Consider the following 19,457-nt stretch of genomic DNA (forward strand, 5'->3'; position numbering starts at 1 on the left):
AATTTGAAGTTGGTGCTTGCATTTACATCATAATTAAAAATCATTTTTGGTTTTCTCCCGTATTGGTTTCCAAGTAAATTTCTTGTGTTCAATTTCTTATGTGAATAGTGCATCATTATGTGATTGAACTTATTTGATTAGTTAAACAATTGTTAAAAATTATATAATATTGATTCACCCCCTCTCTTTATTATCCTAATCCCCAATTACATAGTATGTGGTTGTTGCAAATGTGACAAAGGATATTGTGTGGCTCATGCAAATAATAAAGGATTTATAGGAAAAATAGGTGAATGTTACTCCATGTTTTATTGATAACACTTCTACAATCAAGCTGGCCAAGAATCCTAGATTCCATGATAGAACATGGATAGAACCCAAAATATGAACATGAATTACCATTTTATTTGACATCATATAAAGGGAAAGTCCATTCAGTTGATACGTCACTCCACAAGTGATAAAATTATAGACATCTTCATCAAAGCACCTGGAAGAGAAAAGTTTGAAAAGTATATAAAGATTATTGGACTTACAAACAACCCCTAAGGTTAAGGGGGGAATGTTAGATAACTAATCCTTGGGATTATGGTATATTGTAAATATTCTTGTAAACTTTAACTTTAAGAGGAATAGTAAGAGTATGGGTGAATGCAAAGATTCATTCAACACTCTTGTAAGATGAAACCAAAGTAACTTCTCAAAGTATTTATGTATGATTCACATCAATGAATATTTTTTATTTAATGCATGGATTTATTCATCTCTAACCTATCAACAAGTGAAAATGGAGAATAATGTTGAGTTGGAGTGCCACTAATGAATGGCACTTTATTTGAGTGATGTTGCCATAAATTTTTATTATACAATGATTGTTGTCAATTGTTTCTATTTAATTTCAACTCATTAATCTCTATGTATTTAGAAATAGCTATCATAGTGATATTATGCATGGACATGCAAATAATATGTGTAAAATTGTATATTAATCTTGGATTTAGATATCATATACACATTAAGAAAAAATATAAATATTGGAATCTAAAGACGTCACTATAGCGATTAGATACAACTCACACTTTTGGAATAAAAAATCATGCATTCATAATCAAAATGGACACTTTTATATTTCAAAATCCACATTTTTGGAATAAAAACTCCACTTTTAAAATAGAAAATCATACTTTTTTGGTTTGAAATTATTCGACTTTTGGAGTAAGAAGTCACCCTTTCAAAAACCAATATTATCACTTTTAAAACCCAATTTTGAACTTTAGAAAATTTGTTATTGACATTTTCATAACTGTAATTTGTATTTTTTTACTCTAAATTCTACCTTAATAATAAAAAATTATGATATAAAGTTCCATAAACACTCACTATTGAACCAGTTTTAATCTAATAATACTTAAACAAATTAATAGAACACTTTATCTAAATAAGATGAACATATGTTCATCCCAATAAAATAGTATAGTAATCCCCCCACCATGTGGTAGTCCATAATTTCATCACTTTGGAACATTTTCTTCTTATCATCTTGGACCAAAATAGCTTGTTGAAATGGTGTCCATTAACACTAGAGTAGCAAGGGAGAAAATAATATTTAGTTGGGATTATGCATTTATGATGTATGTAAATCACTTGTGTAAATCGTTTATGGTGAATGGATAGATGCAACACTAGTGCTTGATTCTGAATGAATTCCCCCTACAAAGGGTGGTTCAGTAGGTTTTATAAGATTTGGCTCTTTGCTGGTGAGGAACATGATAACTTTGGACATGGAAGGACGTAGTGTTGTAGAAGCCTGTGTGCAAAGAAGGGCTATGTGAACAACTTGTAGTACCCCCTCTTGGTAGTTTTCATGGATGTTAGGATCAATTATGTTTAAAATGGTACCTGATAGATAATGATTCCAAACCTGCACCACACATATACTATATATTTAAATATTATCTCATCTTAAGAAATAGTGAAAACTATGTACTTAATGAAATAATTACCATTGTCAAGAGAGACGGTATGTCATTGGTATGCATAGGGGGTTTATTCTTGATGCCACTAACAATCTCTAGAACTAGCACTCCAAAGCCATATACATCAACCTTTTCTGTCAAATGACCATGAACAAGATATTCTGGAGCCATGTAACCTCTGTGAAAACAAAAACAAAAAAGTATTAGCCACATTTTTAATAATAATGATTTATTTAATTTTCAAAATTATTCTCACCTAGTCCCAATAATTCTTGTGCTAAGATGACTTTGATCTTCTGCAAAGTATTTGACCAGCCCAAAATCTGCAATTTTAGGCTTGAAATTCTGGTTTAATAGAATATTGCTAGACTTTATGTCTCGATGTATGATGCGTATATCTGATTCTTGGTGGAGATATGCTAGCCCACTAGCAATTCCCAATATAATCTCAAACCTCCTCTGCCAATCTAGTACTTTTCTCATTTTTTCATCTGTTACAAAGTACAATTATATCTCAAATAAATTAAATATAACTCAAAAACATCAATGCTTGTAATTTCAAAATTAATAGTAGAGAAAATAAATTTATAGAGATAAGAAATATTACCAAATAAAAAGAGATCAAGGCTCTTGTTTGAAAGGTATTCATAAACCAAGAGTCTTTCCGGTCCATTCACACTACACCCAAGTAGTTTAACAAGGTTTTTATGTTGAACACGACTAATCAAATTCACTTCATTGAAGAACTCACTCATGCCTTGCTCCCTATTAATAAATATTCTCTTCACAGCAATCTCTGTTCCATTTGGTAGAATTCCCTGTCAATAAGTCCTATCTATTTAATCAATAATGATGTAAATTTATCAATGTATCTAAGAAATAAATAGTAAAAAAGGAATGTGGGCATCACCTTATAAACTGAACCAAAGCCACCTTCACCAATTTTGTTTTTCAAATTGAAATTTTGAGTAGCATTTCTTAGAATTTGAAATTTGTAATTTAATTTTGATTTCGATATAGCTGTTGAAAGTTCACTCGATTCCTCATAATGACCTGTAAACAAGATAAAAATAAAAAGTATTTTAGAAACATTGTATAGCTATGTTATCAATGGCTGCATGATTTTATATTTTCAAGGCCTATATGATCTTTTATACATTTTATATATGTAGGATTTGAATTCTTTAGTATTTTATTACACTATTGGATGTTTGATTTTCTCACAAATGTAAAAAAATTAATAGAATCATTCAATGTTTTATGGCATAGCCCCAATATAATTGTGCTATTGGTGGGATTTTGTCTTTTGCATTTTTATTGTTGACATAATTATCTAAAAATAGAGTGTTGACATCATTGACTAAACATAGAGTAACTAGTTGTTTAGTATTTGTTCAATTTTATAGAGACAGGAATATCAACAAATTGAAAATTGAAATAATATTTTTTTGTGAGATTAGGATTTTTTATGTTAATTTATTACAAGGGATATTTTAAACATCTTAACTATTATATATTCATAAATAATTAAAAAATAAGGGAGGTAATATTTTTTCTTGATTTGATTAGTTGTGATTAGTGTAATTAATGAAAAATTAGTTGTGGCTCTAATTTTTTATGGCTTGAAGCTCTAGAGGGTGTGACTCTCCAAAACCTCCCCTAGCTCCTGACATTGCAGCTTTCAATGCACTAAATGCAGTAGGACCAAACATTTACTAAGATATATCTACCATATTTGTGAAGAAAATCGATGACATTCCAAATATTTCAGTTCACACAAACCAAACATGAGTTATGACCATAAAACTAGCATATCAAGGTTTAGTAGGGTCGCTTATAGGGATCTAGCCCTCCCTAAGGTCTTTCAATCTCTAAATTGATAAAAATTGATGCCCTCTCATCAAGGAACACCTACTAGTTTATTTTTGTGGCCGAGAGCTTTTTACCTTTCTCTTTGAAGAAAAGGTGGATTGAGATCTCATTTTTTTGAAGTGGGCCATATTTCATGGGTGTGCAAAAAATCTATACAAATAGATGGAATCCTAAATTTAACTTTGAGAATGATGCCCATTCTGCAACCCTTGTGTGGGTTAAGTTTCCCAATTTTCTACTCCATCGCTAGAATGAGGAGGCATATTGGAAAATTGGGAATGAATTAGTTTGATACGTTGATTCTGTTAAACCATGGGAACGGATGTTTGCATGGATATGTATTGAAGTGGACATAAATGAGAGTTTGTAGGAAGTATTTTGTCTCAATTTAGATATCTGTATTGTCCTTCAAGAAGTTGATTTTGATCAGTTTTCATTTTAATGCAAATTGTGCCATGAGTATGGGAATTTCACTAAGAATTGCCCAAAATAAAAGGATCGGTAGAAATAGGATGAAGATAGTGAACAATGAAAACAACCAAAATATAAAAGAGTCCCAAATCATCAAAATATAGTAGCAAAAGTGCCAAACGTAAACATAGCAAACATGAAATCCCTCCTCAAAAAAGAAAAAAATATATGGATGAGGCTCATGCTTCCTCCTTAATCACAATAATGACTTAAAACCTCAAGAAAACATGTATGAAGTACTAGAGTGGGAGAAAGAAGAATGGGAAATTCATATCAATGTAAAAAAGGAGATTCTTTGGGCCTTTTCTCTTAATAAAAACATAATAGGAGGAAATGAAGATATGCCCTAGCTTAGAAGATGTGATAACCAATGAATGGATTGAAGAAGAAGAAAGCTTCCATTCTATAAAAAATAAATTGTGGAGAATGATAAAAGGACCTAAGACCAAGCAAGATGAATAAAAGACTGAGATGGAAGGAAAAACAAGATAGGCATGAGTAGGCAGACAAAGATAAATAAATGTGGATTCAACAAATAATAGGCGATGCACTTACAAAATGCCGAAGGAATACTAGGAAAGGAAGCAACCCAAACCCTACTAAAGGGGGTACAAGGAACACTATTTAATGGTGAAAAGAATCTCTTCGATTTGTATGGGATTAGGCTCAGAAAGAAAAATTTCAAAAGTAAAAAAAAAAATTCATAAAAAAAAGCTACTAATCATCCTTCTCTAGGAGATGAAAATGGGGGAACAAGAAGTTCTCCAAAAATGTGGCAATTAGTGGTGTCATCGTTGGGTGAAGGATATTAGCTCTCATGGGGCCTTAGGATGATTGTGCATGGTATGGTCCACCTCTATTTTTTAACTTCTTCTAGAGCTTAGTTCTCTTCACTAGATAACTTTCTTCTTATTTCACATTCTAGGCCAAAAGGTATGTAATATAGCCAATATTTATATGAAAATAATTTATCAAGAAAATATTTCTTTTAGGTATTCTTTGCTCAATATTTGGGAATCAAATTATAAACATAGTTGTGTTTTTGGGGGACATTTTAATACAACTATTGATATTTGGGAAAAATTGGGGGGTTCCCTTTTTAAGGACCCTTTCCAATAGAATATGGAATATTTCGTAGCTATTCAAAAATTGATAGACACCATACTAGTGAACAGCAAGTTCATTTGGAGCAATAAACATGTGGGCCCTGGGCACATTGTTATCACCTAGCCATTTCCACTAGGATGATCGAAATACACCATGTAGTATAGGTTTTACACAAACAAACCCAATTTCACCTTAGGAAATAATTTAGAGAACCACTTTTCCTACATTATTTATGTTTACCCACTTGAAAATAACCCATAAATTCATTTAATTAATTTCATGTTATTTTCATATTTACCCATTTTGTGAAAATAATAAAAATAATTTCACCCATCCATAGGAATAATAATTAAATAAACTATTATTTATTTATTATTCCTTAATAATTTAACTTCTCTCCCTTGAAATAATTATTAAATCATTACTTAGTAATTATTTCTAACCCATTTTGACTAGGAATAATTAAATAAACAATTATTTGTTTATTATTCCTTAATCTCTATACATTTATGCTATGAATCATTTCTAAATCAATATTTAATAATTATTTCCAACTCACCTAGACCATATCTCCTTAAAGTAATTAATAAATCATTTTTATTTATTAATTACTCTAATCACTTATCTTAATTAACTTAATTAATCATTATTTTTGAGTTAGTTCACTAGATAAATATTATTGACCATTTCATTAATCTTTTTGTCTCTTAAATATAATAAAATACTCCTAGCGATTAGAACTTGATTTGGTCTAATGTCTTGAAGTTGACAAAAGAGAGCCTGCCAGAGTTGAGTTAGTGAGGAGTCCTCAACCAAGGCACAAGGAACATAGCAATATGCCTAATATAGACTGACACCAAGCAGAATGATAGAAAATAAGGGGATTGGTGGACTTACGACTTCACTTGTCAAGGCATTATATGTAAGGCTGACCTAGCAACGACTAACATGATTCTAGAGGGAATGGTCAATTACTCAGTTGGGGGCTTTTCAAAACAGATGAGGATAGTTGGAGGTCAAATTGGGGAAATACATGATGAATTTGACACACGGAGAGGATGACATATTGTAACAGGACTCAATGGGATTTTAAACAAACTCCATGGGATATAAGGGTGACTCATATCTGATGATTTGAATAATGTCACTCAATGATGTTATGACAGGGATGAGCCCCAAGGGGGAATCAAAACATGTGTAAAATGTGGTTACTCATGATGAAACTCCACACATAATTCTGCAGGTACAAAGACAAAGTGGTGCCAAAGTATGAGTGACAAATATGAATATATTTGATTTCAGTAGGTGGCAAAGTGAGACCTCATGGAAATTATGGCTTTCGACTAAAGTGTCAAATTGCCAAAAATGAAAAGAAACCTATTATATAGCTTCATGAGAGCTTTCCAATCATATAGATGAATCGTTAAACTGAGTTACAATGAGTCTGTAACAGCCAAGGGAAAAAACTAGGGTTTTCCTATAAAATGGCTTCTTGCCCCCAATTCAAATTCATTTGTGCATTGCATTGGTGGTGAATTTGGAGAGGAGGATAGAGCCCTAAAACTTTGCATGTTCATAGTGGAAAAACCAATCAATGGATTTTGGATCTTGCGAATTTTAGGTGGGTGGCCTAACTTGTCTAAAATGGCTTTAATACTTCATGGAACGATACTTCATGGTGAAGCATTAAGGAAATCAGAGTGAGGGAATGCACTATTAGAGGGTGTCTAGAGCCATCCCCACCCACCAAGTCAAACATAGGGACCGAGTGGTAAGTGTGGCATCACATAGAGTATAATGGTTCAATATATGGTATCAATCATCTACACTCTGTGATGTGTATATGGCTTCCTGGAGAGACTGATAGGACAAGTTATCCAAGGAATGAAAGGATAATTTACCATATCTAGATCTTTGGGGTCTAGGCCGAGACTGATATTAAATAAGTGACTAGGTGGCCAAGGGGTCCATCATGCCCCCAAGCATGAGATACTACCCCCCAGGGTATGATTATGGAGGGGACTGATCAGGTATGCAAAGGTGGGGATGATGCCCCCTGCTAGATGCCTATGCAACATGTTATGGACATGCCGAATGTATTTAGAATAATGGATTCTAGACACTTATTGATTCACCCCTATTAGTATTTCCAACATCTTTGGACAATAATGAGGCTTAGGGTCCAATGTCATTATCGGGTGGAAGAAATGTCATTGGTTGCAAATGGGTGTTTAAGAAGAAGATGAGTGCAGAAGGCAGACTGGAGAAATGCAAAGCTTGGTTAGTAGCAAAAGGTTACTCAAAAGTATAGGGAATTCACTTTGGTGAGATCTTTTCTCTTGTTAAAAATTTAACTTCTATTAGATTTCTTTTATCTACTACTGTTACTTTTGATATTGAGGTAGAATAGTTGGATGTGAAGATAAAATTCCTACATGGGGATCTAGAAGAAGAAATCTACATGAAACATATAAGAGGATTTGTGGTGAAGGGAAAGAAAGAGATCGAATGTAGGCTAAAATGTCCTTATATGGGTTAAAACAATCACCAAGGACATAGTATCAAAATTTGTTACTTATATATTGGGACTTAGCTTCATAAGGCACAAAACATATCATTGTGTGTATTTAAAATTAGTTGATGATCATCATATTTATTTGGTCCTATATTTGGATGATATGTTGCTTATTGGAAATAACAAAAAAATCATCAAGGAGTTGAAAACTTAATCATCCTCTTAATTTTATATGAAGGATATTGGTGCTACAAATTTCATTTTGGATGTGGAAACTAAAAGAGGTCAAGAAAACATGAAACACTAGTTAAATCAAAGGAAATACATTGAGAAAATATTGCAGAGGTTTAATATATAGGAATATAAACTAGTAAAGGTCCCTATTTTATAGATGTAAAATTAGATGCAAAACAATGTCCCAAGACGTAAGAAGAGGAAGAGGACATGTCCCATGTTTCATATGCCAATGTGGTTGAAAGTTTGATATATGAAATGGTATGTACTAGACTAAACATTGAACATGCAGTGGGAGTATTAAGCAGGTATATGTTAAAACCAGGGAAGCAACATTAGACAATACTAAAGAGGGTTTTCAGGTATTTACATGGAACTACTAGCTATAGATTCTGATTTCGACAAAGACTAATATTAGACAGAGTGTTGGACATACATGCCTTTGTTAATGTAGATTGGGATGGACATTTGGATTGTGGAAGAGATACAAGTGGGTATGTGTTTAATATATTTAGAGGAGCGATTAGTTGGATGAGAAAGAGACAACCTGTAGCAACACTCTCAAGTACTAAGGTTGAATACATGGAAGCCACTCATGCAAGCAATGAAGAAATATGGTTTTAGAGATTGTGTTCATTTATTGGGTTAGCATAGGGATCTATAAGGATATATTGTGATATTAAAAGTGCAATATCCCTAGTAAGGAACCTACCATATCATTCTCAGAAAAAACATATTGATGTTCAATATCACTTTGTGATAGATAATTGAAAAAAACAGGGTGTTGTTGGTGAAGGTAGACACTTTTAACAATGTTGTGGATCTATTAACAAAATCAGTGAGCATTGAGAAGTTTTAATGGTGTAGAGAAACAATGAGATTGTTGATCATGTACTCCTGCAACCCCTTGTGGGAAAAGAAAAGAACAAGTGAAATAATTTTGGATGTGTGTTATATTCTTTGCAAAACTACCCCTAGGCATTGTACATTATGTCAAGTGTAGTGGGGTGATCACAAAGGAGGCAACCCCCCCCCCGCCCCCCCCAACCCATTTGTGGGGAGTGTAGAGGAGGTAAAGCTAAAAGAAATATATATATATATATATATAAAAGTGGTATTTTGCATTTTTTTTTAGTTTTCGGCACACTATTTTCACTTTTAGCAGTTTTGTAGCACATGGTGGTTTATCCCATGGTTTTGTAGTTTCAATTAATAAACAACAATTGCATTCTAATTCAAGGTAAATAAATTGAATATATATATATATATATATATATATATATATATATATATATATATATATATATATATATATATATATATATATATATATATATATGGTAATGTAATACCATAAAGATAATTTATATTGAAAAATATTTATAGTGTTCCTAGTTTGGGTTCCCAGGGAAAAATATCCATGTTAATAAGTGTGTTATCCATTGCATATTTTCTACTTTATTAAGAATCTTTTTGTAGCAATTATTTGTACAAGGTAAAACCTACATCTTTCAGATGGAGATGGCATATAGACGCAATATCTCAATCCTAGTTATACTTGAGAGAAATCATCATAATATGATCAAAGGGAGATAAGTGGCATCAGTAAAAAAATAAGCATTATTACAAAGAAAGGATTGGGAATAAAATATAAGTTAGGAAATATTATAACTATTAGATTGTTGAAGATGATGTGTTGCAATGGAAAGACAATATTCATGTGTCCAACCAAACGGACTCTAAGGAGGTTAGTATTCCATGAGGTAGTGTCATATTTTGAATTCACAATGTATTAAAGGACATATAAAAGTATAAAGAAGATGTAGTAATGACTAGGATTAAATTCAGATACAACCACATTTGTAGCTTGATTCTTAGAATGTCTGGAACATCAACATCACACTAGAAATTTGAATGCCTTGGGCATGCCATCATAGAAATGAGGAAAAACATCTATGGATTTCATCAAAGGATTACCCAACACCTGTAATGGTAATGACTCCATACTATTAATGGTTGATTGATTAACAAAGATATTCCATTTCATTCTAGTAATGACAATCAATTGGGCACGTGACATAGATTGCATCACCATCAAAGAATTAGTGAGGCTACATGGTGTAGAAAAAATAATTATGGTTGATTGTGATTCAAAGTTCACCTCTGGACTTTGATAAAGCCTATTTCATGATTTCCATACTAAGTTGAGTTTCAACACAACCTACTATCCAAATATGGGACTCAAAAGGACATACAAAATTAGTCAATTAAACTTTGGAAGACATGCTTAGAATGTATGTAATGAATCAACTTGGAAGTTAGGAAGATTGGATACCTATGATAGAGTTTTCTTACAATAACAAGTATCAACACTCTATCAAGAAGAGTCCATTTTAATTCCTACGTGGATGAAAGTACAACTCTCCTATGGGTTAGGATAATTTGGAAGTGTAGTTATTGTTGAATAGGATACTCTAGAAGGAATGAAAAGAATAGTAAAGCAAGTTCAATAGAATCTAAAGAGTACCTATGGTCAACAAAATAATTATACATGCAAGAGAAGGATAGAGAAAATTTTCAAGGTGGGGGAAAAGGTGTTGCTTATCGTTAAGCATAATAGAATTGCATTACATTTAAGAAAATGGAGGAAATTCACACGTACATATCACGAAATTTGTTGAGATCATATCACAAAAGGGTGTTGTAGGTTAGAATTTAACTTTAACATCACAAGTGTGATTTCATAATGTATTTTATGTACATTTACTTAAGAAAGATGTGTATGGCCCTAGTCATGTGTTGGACATTGATTCTACAAAGATGAAGGAATCCATAGAGTTTCTCATTGAGCCACTAGTAATTATCGATAGTGAGAAATAAAATTTACAAAACTAAATAATAAATTGGGTTAAGATCCATTGGTAACACTACTTAGGATATGATGACAATAGGATTTAGACTCATAAATAAAGAAACTTTACCCTCATATATTTGATCATGGCATGGCACTAGATCATAGCCCTTACTAGTGGGGTAGGATTGTGAAAACCATGATACTATATTTTGTTCTGTCTTGTTTTAGATTTAATATACTCTTATAATTAATTCTTGGACCTAGACATTTATGTGGCTTATGGATGTTGACATTAACTCTTAACACCTAGTCATATTGATTGATGATGATAGTGTGGCTTGAAAATATGTCCTTATGTCATGTCATATATGATGTTTTAATATTATATGTTTACCTAGAAAAACTTGGACCATAACTTTAGCGGTTGTGTCCTTAGGGAGCCCTTGGGATTCCATGATGTTTCTTGAATATTTTTTTTATTCTTTGGCTCATCAATGATATGGATTACCCAGATGTTATGATGTGTTTATGATGACGTTGTTGTATATGTGTATACATGGATGTGTTGGATTTACTAATTTTATGCAAGTGAAACAATGAAGAGGAAATGCACCTAGGGAAAGGGATCATGTCATAATTAGGATGTCTATGCACCTAGTGCCTTGTAATATTTTCCTTTTGGCCCAAATTGCAAGACACTGCTACAGTTGTGGTTACAATCACTAGTTTATGGTGGTAGTAAGATCCTTGTTTGAGTGGGGTTCCACTAATATCATGGTTGCGGTCACCAACTAAAGGCGGTAGTAAATATCCTTGCATTTCATAATCCCACTAGACTTAAAGGCACTAAATGTTCAAGATATTATCCAAAACACCTAGGTTGAATTGTTGTGAGATTATTCAATTTATTCTTGAGTATAGTGGGTGGAGTTCATGAGATTTACCATGACTTTGTGATTTCCTTGCCTCATTGAGCTTGAACCCTTCTCAAGGAAAACACTTGTGAAGCTAGTTGCATTAATTGGTTCGAAAATCAACCGTTAGGTGTGAATTCAACACTAACTGTTGAAGGTTGGCTCAAGGGATCACGAGCAATGGTAGCTCAATATTTGGATTAGAGCTAGCTAAAAGATACATGTATTGTATATTTCAGAATCAATGTGTTTCTAGGTCTATTGTTGTTGAACTTAGTTATGTGTTTTAATTTTTATGAATTGTGGCTTGATTCTTATACACTATTATTTTTATACCCATAGTTGTGAATGATTAGTGTTGAATTAGATTTTCAAGTAGAATTTCTAGTATTAAAGGGGAAAAATTATTGATACCCATTACATTGTACAAAATTCAACACACATACTCCATATTTAATCCTTCTTTAGCACCAACACCATAAGGGTCCACATGGAACATGCTAGCTTCAATTAGCACGGTCACTTAGTAAAAAATGTTTGAAAAACATTCATTCATGAAGTTATAAAAAATAAAAATAAAAGATAGAAAACAAGAAATAAAAGCTTTGTTTTTTGAATTTTCCACACACTCCCCTTATTTCTCTCATTCCTTAACCATATGGAACTTTTGCCATTTCTCATGGAAATTTGAGTCAATAATTAAAGTGTGTGTATTCTCCAATATAACATCAAAGTCTCTTAATTCCATTTTTCCAACAAAAAAAAATTGAAACTACACCATTCATGAATATATATATATATATATATATATATATATATATATATATATATATATATATATATATATATATATATATATATATATATAGATATGTCCTCAGTCTCCACCACAGAGTTTTGGTATAAACCGAGGTTAGGGAAAGTTGGAGTCTTGTAGTAATTATATCTCGTGCTCAATTAGCGTATTTGGAGGAAATCACTTTGATTTTGTGAAAATTAATTCATAGCATCTCAAAAATTTATGTAAATCCTACTTTTGTTATGTTATTATCTTTGACATGTTATTCCTCTACAAAATTATCTTTTTTGGGGTTTACTATCAGCATCACAGATATATTTTTTCCATTAATTAGCCCCTTGGATTAATCAATAAAATAAAAGAGTTACTCTTCTTGCAATTGGAGATGTTAGTTAGGTAAGTTTTATCTTCCTTAAGTAACATTCATGTGATGTCACTTCTTATGAAAATAATGTCTATATCCCATAAATATAGGGTACTAATGAAAACCACACAACATCCAAATGAATAATGTCATTGTCCAACTCATCAATGAATTGACTTGAAATATAAAAATTGAACTTGTGCTAACAAGTGATTTAGAGCTCAATATCCTTCCATAACCATCACAATGGATATGGTTTGAGATGTGTCATGGAAATAAATCTCCATTATTGAACCAAGGATTCATAAATCACATTCATTTAGGTGCACGAATAAAAAATTATTATCATAACATTCTTCATGATTTGCATCTTCACATGGAACTACTTCTCCCTCGTAATATTTTTCTTTTCACAATATATGTAGAGGAAATGAATTTATCTTAGACAGTATTGCTAAATTTTGGTTGTATGAACATTGATACTCTATCATCAACATCAAATGGCCTAGCAATCTGCTTCCCTTCCATTTTTGTAGAATGAAATTCTAGGAAACTTTATGCCAATATTTTTCTTAAAGATGATTTTTGGTGCAATTCCTAGTAGTTCTTCTTAACATGACCATTATTTTAATAATTTACATTTTAGTTCCTTTAGTTATGTTGCATTGAAATTTTAACCCTAACTTGTTATTTCTTCCCATTTTATTGTTAGGTCTTATTGCCATCTAATTTTCACGTGTTGGATGCATCCACTTGCTACTTACCATGCTTAGGCTATATATACATAGCCTTCTTATAAGCCTCATCAAAACCCTTAACCTTGAAAATGACAACTTCCTTGTGGTTATGGTCGAATACACTTAGTTTTTAACTCAATTGTACAATCATGAACTTCTTGTCCTTGTCACTATCTCAAGTAATGCCACTTGAACTCATCATCTAATTCATAACCCACGGGATAGAGTTTACCTTTAATAAGAGTCTTGAACACTTCATATCAACTATCTAATTCTACTTGCTAAAATTCCTTTCTTGATAGATATTTCCCACCATGTAAGAAGTGCATATCCTTCCATGTTTAATTGAGAGAAACATTTTTTACGTGTAGCATTCAACCCATAATAGATGAAGTAAGCTTCTAGTCACCTTAGGAAATTACTCAATCTTTCAAGGTCATTTTTTCCATCTTGAATTTTGGTGTTAGCGTTAGCATAGAATCTTAATGGATTTTTGGAGGTCTAGTACTCATATTGTCCTCAAAATATATTAATGTGATCCATATTTATGATTCCCTAGCCTATTCTTACTGCTCTACATTAGGTATTTTGAATTTGTGCCTCTACCTTTACCTACTATTCCATGAACCATTTCCCACAACATCTCTACAACACTTTTTATTATCGCTCCTAGAGACAACCCCGGGGTTGAGGAGAAGGGTCAATGCCTAGGACCTCTTAGAGTCTCGTGAAGATGAATCATTGTTGCTCAAGATTTAAATGTAAAATGATTAAAATAGGGTTCAATAATCCTACTCAAAGACCAACCACATTACACACATTGACAATATTTCGTTCTAAAGAATTAAAGTTCAACCATGGTGGCCTACACACAGATAGTGAAGTCTCTTTAGCTATTGTAGTATAGGTGAGGGAAGAGATAAAAGAAAGAAATATGGTGCAGAGGACTAGATATAGAATCATGGAACTAAACTTTAGCAGAATTATGTATAGACAAAGGAAATGAAATCAAAAACCATGGAGTGCATTTTAAGTCTTTCAATCTCACATCTACAAGTACCATTTGCCATAGCATGACACAAATAAATTTGACATACAAGATTGAGTTCCAATAGCTACAATTACACGATTTCTAAGAGGAAAGAAGCACATATGAAAATGATAAAGAAATACAAGAACATATGCTCCACATATCAGTTCTTGGAATCAACAAAATCTTCTTCATTAATCTTCCAAAGTAGCATACATATCATAAAGCCTCAGAACTTGCAAAACTTGTAGGATATTACAACCTCCATAACAGAAAATTAAACCCTTACAAATGAATTCCTCTTCCCTTTTATAGGGAGAGTCCTAAAAAAAATAGTTACAAAAATATCTTGAAGTGTGACACCTGTCTAAACTAATCAGCTATCCAAGTGTGCCAATGGCCTAGTTGTCCTAATTATTACATAACAAACTTGATTCTTTCTTGAAAATCAAATATTTGCAAAATGTCCCAAAATGAAAAAGATATGTCATGATTCCAAATCAAAAACGATCTTCACTACGGGCTTGCTTGATCCTTTGAAGTGGACCCATGATCCACTAATTGGACTCGCAGTGGGTTAACCAGTTGGTCACATCTTTTCCATGAAACTGGGTCTGGTAGGGGAATGTGCATAAGGGTATTGTAGACCATACTTAAATTTGTGAGATCAATGTGATTTGGTCTAGCCATGAACAAGGTCTTCATAAGCCACAACAACTAGAAGTCTCTCTGCAGATAGTTCACTATGGTCCTGCCCTTGAGGGTGGCAGTCTTCTCATGTGATGAGTCCACCTTGCTCTTGGCCTCAACTAACAATTGCTCATACTGCTCCCATGGTAGTAGATGTCCTTGGAAATCCAACAGCTAGGTAACCCCGCTCTAGTCCTCTGGTCAAATTAGAGTTGAATGTTGCAACTAACTTTTCCAGCTCACTCACACACATTTCGGCCCTATCCCTCGCTTCATTCTTCTAGATCATTTTGGCAACTTCTATGATTACACCTATCCTATCAACAATGTCTATTTCCCTCAATTCATTAGCTAATTTCTCATTAAGGAGCTTGATAAAATTCTCAATAGTGTTGGCATTCCTGGCATTCTCCTCTTTGGCTAACAGGATAGAGAATTTAGTGGTTTTCACTGTAGATTTCTATTCTGCAACTAGTTTTAGGTGTTCCCATATTTTCTTTATTTCAGAGATGATATCATCCCATATTACCTACCTAGCTTTGATGAGGGCCATGTTGCCCTTCAACTTATTCTTCAGTGCTTTGATCTCATCTTGTGCCACCTGATACTTATTATTAATTTGATCCACACTTGCCTAGGTGGACTTGAGTTGTTTATCCTTATTTTCTAGTGTGTACTTGGTGTTGTCGATGTCAATCTGTATCTTTTTAATCTCTCTCTTTAATAGTTGCGACTCTGTAAGGGCCTTGGTTAACTACCCAGTGGGGTCTTGTGGGTTATCTGACACAAACACAATGCATTTATGGGAATCAATGTCGTATTGCAACTCAACTACCTTCAGCTTGAGTGCTACCACCTCATTATTCCTCTCAATCAACTCCTTGGCCAAGATTTCATTCTCATGTTCAACCTATGCGAATTCCTTGGTTTGTACATGCCCTGCAACAGGCATTTTAAGTTGTTGCCTTAGTGACTATATTTCTGATTGTGAACCTTTGATAATAGCATCTATGGAATCCTTATCACTTGGATCCACCCCCAACTTGATAATACATTCTTTTTAACCTTCATTTTGGATATGGAGGGCTCTTGAATTGGCCTTCTCCTACTTTACCTTAGTAGCTACTTTCTCCAACAAATTCTCAACCTTGTTGATGGTCAAGGCTCCCTTGCTTAACTCACTATATATCATCTCCCCTGCCTGCCTGTGTAAATTGATTTTATCCTGTAAGGGGACACTAGTCATGTCTAGAGATAAGTCCATTATTTTGAACTGTGGCCCAGAGGGGAGGGACTGCACTGAAGGGTGATACAGAGAAAAATTCATATGATTTCTTTCTAGGTCCATGGCAGCTAGGGACCTGGTATGATATGGCACCGAATGAGAGGCCATCTGTGACCACATTTCCTCCCATAATTTCTTATTCCTCTCCTTTGTTAGATCCCCTTCCTCCCATTTAGGTCTGGCGATTGTTGTGCTTCCAATTGAACCCAAAATTGATACCTCAGTTGAGCTGGAGGTGATAGCTTGTTGGGAATCCTCTAGTTGCACCTGGAAGCTTGGTTAGTTTAGGCTCTTCTTTGTCAATCTTACCTCAATCTCCTCCTTTGTATGCTCCTAAAGCTTTACCTTCTTGGTCAAGGATGCATCCTCCATCTTAATGTCACCTGCCTCATCAATACTCCTTTGCTGAGGTTGTTCCTTTGCGCTTGGTGTCTCAATCTCCATCTCTGTATTAATGGGCCATGAATCAAGATTAGACTTCCATTCTAACTCTGGTTTAGATTCATGTTCATAGGCCGAGGCATTAATCTCTTTCTTCCAGCTATAAATAATACCATGAGGATCATAACGCCACACCTCTCCAATTTCAAAGTTCAACTCCTTCAACATAAGTTCCACCTATTAGAAAGTTTGTCTAGAGTTCATAACGAAGGGGCCTACAATCATGGGAAGCTTAAACATATAGCCCTTTTTGGTAGGGACAAAATGGATTTGATCTGTGTTTAGGCTCTGCCTAATGAACTCCAAGGCAAAAATTCTCATGGGCATAAAATACAAGAAATCGGTAAGGAGGCAATTCAAACCTGTATACTTTGATTTTAGTGTAGTCTTCAAACAAATACCACTCACACAACCTAGCATCTTTGTTGAGCTGATGAATGCTACTATGTTGGGGTAATACTCGAGGAGGGGAGACTTTGTTGATAATTTTATAAGCAATGACCATGAAAGTAGAGAGAAAGTGTGAAAACCCTTCATTGTTGGGTTTTTTTTTTTAGAGAACTGTCCCAGACAACCATAGATTTCCTTTTATTATGGGTGTCTACAATGTTGAGGCCTAGGTACACAAATTATTCCACATGAGTGTAAAGGAACAATTAAACAAATATGGAGTAATGACTTAAGGAGGAAGCCAAATAGTATCGCTCGCACTGTAACTTGATGGCTTCAGCCACGAAAGAGGGAATGTCATGGACAATGTCTGGCATCATCATCTTATGTAAAAGCCCTAAGGATGCTTTGGAGACATATGTTATCTCATCCTCACAAAATAGCCATAATATAACAGAGAGGATGGGCTACACAGACTTTGAAAACAAAGAAATGGGAAGGTTTTCTGAGTTGGCAGGCAATTGTGCATTTGGGGCTAGGATTAGTTGGTGAAAGACTTGTTTCTCTCCAGCCGAGTGTCCAATGTAATCACATAAGAGCATGGTCTCTATAAGCTTATCCAAATTTTGGGATTTTGGTTAAAGGAAGGCATTGTGTATCAATTCAGGGGTGACTTCCAAAATTTTCTCCCCAATGGAGAAAATACAACAATTTTTCTCTTTAACAAACATGGCCATGAGCAACGATATGAATTCTGGGAAAGGGTACACTGTCGGGGTGACTAAGTGATACAATACTAACACGATGACTTAGAATGTGTCTTTCTTGTCCAGATAGCATCCATAGAAGTCAAATCAAAGGTCGGATAGGTTTAGAGGGTAGGAGGAATCGTGAATTTCCCCCTTGGTGTCCATAAAGAGTTTGGTGTGGCTCGAGGGTTTTGGTTTTGCTTTTTTGGGGTTTTTGACGAGACCTTTTTCAATTTGATCATGATAACAATTTGTGCAAGGATCAGGATACTGTGAATTACCTAGTAAGTGGAGTAAAATGGACACTGAGGGTGTGCAAAGGTCCTTACACCAATTGGCAGACAATCAAGCGGAGATAGCTACAAACAGATGGCACGACTTATAGACAGAACAATTTAAAATAGGCAAGTTTAAATTACAACGTTTAGCGCATGGGGTGCAATGGTTGGTTCGTAGAGTTTTTACACAAGAAAAGGGAAGAGGTGGCGCGGGGGAGACGTGGTGGAATTGGATTGGGTGGAGGCTAAGGGAGGAGGGTTATGTATCAAACAGTCTCGTGTTCGCTTGCCATGCTCACCTAATAGTGGTATCAGCTACTGACATGGTCATTGAATCAACCCGATAGGTGGTGGACCCATTTTACCTCCTCCGGCGTGGTGCCTGAGCGAACTTGGAGTCAAGGCTCGACCCCTCGAAATTAATCACAACGGTTGATTTGTGTTATCCACTTTATTGACTCTGACTTTCCAAGAGCAAGTGTCGACTTAACTGTCACGCTTGTTTACCCTACGGAGCTTCTCCTGGGTGAGGTCGCTTTTCAAGATGGACGATGATCTGCTCTGTTGGTGGTTGTTACTTAACCATATACATTTGGAAAGTGGGGGGAAGGCCCACTGCCACTTCGCAGATCTTGTGGGTCAGAAATGGTGTTTTCTAATACTTCCTCTGATCCAGGTGGATATTGGTGGCCATCTGACTATTCCACTTGGACCCCCACCATTGTTTCTTTCAGTTATTCACTTTCCTTAA

The 19,457-nt window shown here is 34.2% G+C and overlaps 1 protein-coding gene across 1 annotated transcript in view; it reads right to left on the minus strand.

The window, feature by feature from the left end:
* Positions 1-1,657: 1,657 nt before the first annotated feature.
* Positions 1,658-19,457, minus strand: part of LOC149206363 (cysteine-rich receptor-like protein kinase 2) — a 37,754-nt gene continuing 19,954 nt past the window's right edge. The window contains exons 2-6 of the mRNA XM_089397673.1: positions 2,887-3,029; positions 2,584-2,794; positions 2,233-2,467; positions 2,004-2,154; positions 1,658-1,921 (exon numbers count right to left, since the gene is read on the minus strand). Of these exons, the coding sequence (XP_089253799.1) occupies positions 1,658-1,921; positions 2,004-2,154; positions 2,233-2,467; positions 2,584-2,794; positions 2,887-3,029 (1,004 nt within the window). The remainder of the gene's footprint in view (positions 1,922-2,003; positions 2,155-2,232; positions 2,468-2,583; positions 2,795-2,886; positions 3,030-19,457) is intronic.

This window comes from Pinus tabuliformis, chromosome 1_2, assembly GCF_031772625.1.
Source record: "Pinus tabuliformis cultivar Carrire ecotype Pingquan chromosome 1_2, CPIR1, whole genome shotgun sequence".
NCBI classification, from domain to species: Eukaryota; Viridiplantae; Streptophyta; class Pinopsida; order Pinales; family Pinaceae; genus Pinus; species Pinus tabuliformis.